General features: G+C 43.4%; 1 protein-coding gene across 1 annotated transcript; it reads right to left on the reverse strand.

Moving 5' to 3' along the window:
* Positions 1-1,586: 1,586 nt before the first annotated feature.
* Positions 1,587-4,626, reverse strand: LOC148785029 (uncharacterized). Its single transcript, XM_088875197.1, has 6 exons — positions 3,906-4,626; positions 3,196-3,302; positions 2,908-3,048; positions 2,641-2,787; positions 2,358-2,590; positions 1,587-2,010 (listed from the first exon to the last, which is right to left on the reverse strand). The coding sequence occupies exons 1-6, from the start codon at positions 4,624-4,626 to the stop codon at positions 1,587-1,589; spliced, it is 1,773 nt and encodes a 590-aa protein (XP_088731323.1).
* Between the last annotated feature and the right edge of the window lie 631 nt (positions 4,627-5,257).

The raw sequence follows: 5,257 nt of genomic DNA on the forward strand, positions 1-5,257 counted from the left end.
GACAAACTCATCGACTACCGCTTGTGGTTCTGTGTGAGTGGCTCCATGATCATCATTGATTTGTAAGATTCTCCTCGCCGATCTCTGTTGAGCAATCTTACGAAAGAATACCTGGGAGCACTGGTCACCTCCTTCATCCACTGCATTTTTGCTCGTTGTTGGAGCATACTTTGTTCAAGTTTGGTTGCTTTGGCTAGTATGAATCGGCAACAATGTTCTAGCTGCAAGAATAATTCATCCTGCTCTCTAAACACTGATTTAAGTGCTTTGAGTTTTCTTGTTACCGCATACATAGGCACCCCAATAATGTTATGTTACCAAACCTGCTGCACACTGGGAAATAAATGCTGGTGATAAGGTGAGGTAATTATCGAATCGAAACATACCTCTATATTGTTGTTGACTATCCCCGTATAGATCAGCGGTGAGTGATCTGAAGTACGTGGGGTGAGGCTAGTGTAAAAAGATGTTGGAATCGAGCCATCCATCTATCATTAATCATCATTCGATCCAACCTTTTCCAAAGATTCCATGGACTTGCACTGCAGTTATGCCACGTATACCATTCTCCCTGCATGGGTAATGGTAGTAAACCTGCATTCTGAATGCAGTCATTAAACTCTTCCATTGCCATTCAAATGTCTCCCGATGCTCCACATATTTCACTAAGATCTCGTACCACATTGAAATCCCCTCCAATAAGCCACGGGATATCAACAGTCTGCATGGCAATAGTCTTTAGGGAACCTCATAACTCCCGCCTGTCTGCCACCTCCGTAGTTCCATAAATCACAATAATGGCAATTGACTCACGTAGTGACCGTATATAAACAAGGCAATGGATGAATTGCGTACCACATTCAACAACATCAACATCAATAAAGTTATCATCCAAGAATTTGAGCATAACTGCAAGTTAGTATAAAAGGGAAACAAATTTGCTTTAATAAAACCATGCAAAACAGCTAAATTTTGAACGTTCTCAGTATTCGACGAAACTTGACCCAAAGTAGTATAGTACAACAATGTGATCATCAGTTGGTTTCTCCCTCGACAGGCCAAGGGATACGCCATAGTCTATATAAGGCTCGTGTACTGACTGAACTTTTTAAAGTAATGCTATGGATCCGTTGTCTGATATCCTCAACTATCAACAAAGCAATGGTGCTATGTGTCCTTTCGGTGTGCTCGAATCGTCTCAAGTTTCGCTCCTTCCAAATGTGGTAAACACATGATGCTAAAAGTGCTCGATATGACATGTTAACAATGTGTTTACCTCTCCATCTTCGGGAAGCCCATGCAATGTCTGTTATCCAGTCTCTATTGGGCCAAGAAAATCGTACCATTCTCCGAATTGCAGTGAGGCATTGTTGACTAAATCTGCACTGGAAGAATAAGTGGTCATGTGTTTCCTTTGCTCCCTCGTTGCACAGAGTACAAGGGCCCAGGTGGGCTAGCCATGGTTTGTCCGTCGTGGATAACTTGCCAAGTATAGCAAGCCATAGGATGAATAAATGGCGTGGTATCTTCAGTGATCCCGAAAGTAGCGAAGACCAGCCTACTTTTGGTCCTGGTGGATCAAATAGTCAATAAAGAGCCTGGGCTGTAGGTTGTCCATGATCAAATCTCCAAACAATGCGGTCCTCCCCTCCATGGATTGTGAGTAATGCATGTGTAATCTCCAGACACTCAAAATTAGTGATAGGAGGCCAATGCCACTCTCCGCCACTGATCACCATACTGAGTTTAGCTGACTCCTCCAATCCGAGTAGTCTTGGTCCCCGTGGAAATGTGTCACTCATAGGGCCAAGATAATGCCACGGGTCCTGCCACAGATAAAATCTCATCCCATCACCAATCTGATAGTCCACCATAGGGCGGAGAAAAATCCGTAGCCTAAGAATTTTTCGCCATCCCCATGAGCCTCCATGCTCCTTAATCGTCCATATGGAAGTGTCTCGTAGCTGACCCTGGTAAAGCCATTCAATCCAAATCGAGGTTCTATCGCACCTAATAATATCACAAAGCTTCTTAGTCATTAATGCACGATTCAAGATGGAAATATCCTTGAGTCCTAATCCTCCCTCGCTACCTTGGCGTAACCACTGGTTGTTGTCCCCTTCCACAAGAAAGTTCTCAGCTTCTTCTCAATTTCATTTGTAACTTTCTTTGGCAAGATGAACGCCGACGCCCAATATAAACTCAGTGACATGAGTACAGATTTAATAATTTGTACTCTACCAGCATATGAAATAGTCATACGCTCCCAGCCAGCAATACGTTTATCAATTTTCAATAATAAAAGACGACAATCAGCAATTGTTAATCGAGAAGATAAAAGAGGTAGTCCCAAATACCTCAATGGTAAGACTCCTTCTTGAAATCCGAGTGCTGCCAGCATCTCCTCGCGTAATCCTTGTGCTGAACGTGATATTATAAGCTGGCTTTTCTGCACGTTTAGTCTGAGCCCCGACCATTTAGCAAATCGATCCAATCCTGTTTTAAAGATTCCGATAGAATCCATATCAACTCGACAGAATAATAGCAAGTCGTCAGCAAATCCCAACTGGAAGATCTTGGCAGTATCACACTTCCAATGAAATGAGAATAGATCATCCTGGTCAATCAACTGTAGAAAACCCAAAGTAAGACTTCCATCACAAGCACGAACAAGTATGGTGATAGAGGGTCACCCTGCCGAAGTCCTCTGGCTCCCTTGAAGAAACCATGGGGTTTCCCATTCAGTCCAACAGAGAACGAAGGTGTGGTAATACACGCCTCAATCCACTTCATAAAAATAGAAGGGAATCCAAATAACTCCATCATCGCAAACATGAAGTCCCACTCCACCGTGTCATATGCTTTTCGAATATCCACTTTTAAAGCACACTGGGGTGGTCTGTGGACCTGATTATAGCCCGTAAAAAGTTCTTGTGCTAGCATGATATTATCTCCAATACTTCTTCCAGGCACAAACGCCGCTTGGCACGGGCTAATTAGTTTGTCCAGTATTACACTTAACCGTTGGACAATGAGTTTTGCAATAATCTTATACAACACATTACAGCAAGAAATCGGACGAAAGTCACCAACAGACATAGGGGAATGTACCTTTGGTATGAGTGCCAAAAGTGTTGTATTTATCTGCTTTAGGAGTCAGCCTGTATTAAAGAAATCCAGCACTGCCAAAGATACCTCCTGCCCCACTATAGTCCATGCGGCTTTGAAAAAACCCGATGAATACCCATCCGGCCCCGGTGCCTTGTCCTCTGCAATGTCAAAAACCGCCTGCTTGACATCGTCTGTTGTGAATGGTAAGAGTAAAGAGTTAGCATCCTCATTACTTATTATATGTCTAGCCCATGGTCGAAGGAAACGAAGGTCTATCACATCATGTCGTCGTTCCCCCCCCGAGAAGATTCTGATAATACGTGACAAACTCATTGATTACTACTCCTGGTTCTGTTTGAGTAGTTCCTTGATCATCATTGATTTGTAAGATTCTCCTTGTCGATCTTCTTTGAGATATCTTACGAAAGAACACCCGAGGGCATTGATCGGCCCCTTTCATCCACTACATTTTTGCACGCTGTTGAAGCATATTCTGCTCAAGTTTGGCTGCTTTAGCTAGGACAGTCCGACACCAGTGTTCCAGCTGTAAGAATAGTTCCTCCTGTCTGTTTGAACTAACAACTGTGCCATCTCAAGAAACACTTTAGCCAGCGGGACATTGTGCGATAAGTCCCCTTTTTTTCTCCTCTGTTCTCTAAATACCGATTTTAATGCTTTGAGTTTCCTCGTTACCACATACATTGGGACTCCTATGATGTTATGCTGCCAGATCTGCTGCACACTGAGAGTAAACTCTGGAGAAAGAGTGAGGTAATTATCAAAACGAAACATACCTCCAAATTGTTGTTGACTATCCCCGTTAAGTATCAGCGGTGAGTGATCCGAGGTTCGTGGGGTAAGACTAGTATAACTTGATGTCGGGAACCGAGCCATCCATCTATCATTAATCAGTATTCGGTCCAATCTTTTCCAAAGGTTCCGTGGATTAGTACTGCAGTTATGCCATGTATACCATTCTCCCTGCATGGGCAATGGTAGTAATCCTGCATTTTGAATGCAGCAATTAAACTCTTCCATTGCCATTCGAATATCACCCGATGCTCCACATACTTCACTCAGATCTCGCACCGCGTTGAAATCCCCTCCAATAAGCCACGGTACATCAACATTCTGCATGGCAATAGTCTCTAGAGCACCCCACAACTCCCTCCTGTCCGCCACCTCCGAAGCTCCATAAATCACAGTAAGGGCAACTGACTCATGTAGTGATCGTATAAAAACAAGGCAGTGGATAAATTGGGTACCACATTCAACTACATCAACATCTAGAAAATTATCATCCCACGCAATCCATACCCGATTACCAACCAAACCATAATCCACAAACCATTTCCACTGTGGTAGTAAGAAAGATTGAATAGCAGCTACATTATTAAAACGAACTCGAGTTTCAAGAAGACCAAGAAACTGTAACCTGAAAGCAATAATGTCCTTCACAACTAGCTGGTGGTCTCTTTTGTTCAGGCCACGAACATTCCATATTGCTGCATTCATCATGGATCACCAAGTAAGGGGCTGCTATGATTAGGACCCCGTGGTATCTCATCTGCATCATCAATTAAGTGTAGAGCATCAAACGTCTTATATACGACAATTTCCTTCCCCTTCTCCTCTCGACTCAATCTCCCGTCAACAAATGAATATTCACGTCCATCTCTCTGTTTATCTATTCCTCGAGATGGTGGTATTCTCTCCTTCTGATCCTGCACAGGTGGTGGTCTCGCAGGTCCCGTTTTAGGAATGTAAACGGTGACTGGCGGTTTATAGGTCTGGATGATTTATGAATCTCACAATCCTTTGCAGAATGTCCTAGCGTCAAACAACTGGTACATTTTGGAGGTATCCACTCATACTCCACATCAATTTTGCACGGTGTCTCTCCCCCTTCTTCATCAGGCGTCATATAATAATATGTTTAGGTAAGTTGGAACTCACATCTAACATCACGCATACCCGAGCGAAGTCCAATCTCGTGCATGCTCTCGTTATTGCATCCGGATATAGGGGTTTGCCAATACCGCTGGCCACCGTACTCAGGCCCTCCTCTGTCCATAATTCAACCGGCAGGTGTCTCAATTTTATCCAAACAGGGATCTGTGTATGTTTTAATTTCCTCATCACCAAA

This window comes from Sesamum indicum, linkage group LG11 (genome assembly GCF_026168435.1).
Source record: "Sesamum indicum cultivar Baizhima isolate 11 linkage group LG11, ASM2616843v1, whole genome shotgun sequence".
Lineage (NCBI taxonomy): Eukaryota > Viridiplantae > Streptophyta > Magnoliopsida > Lamiales > Pedaliaceae > Sesamum > Sesamum indicum.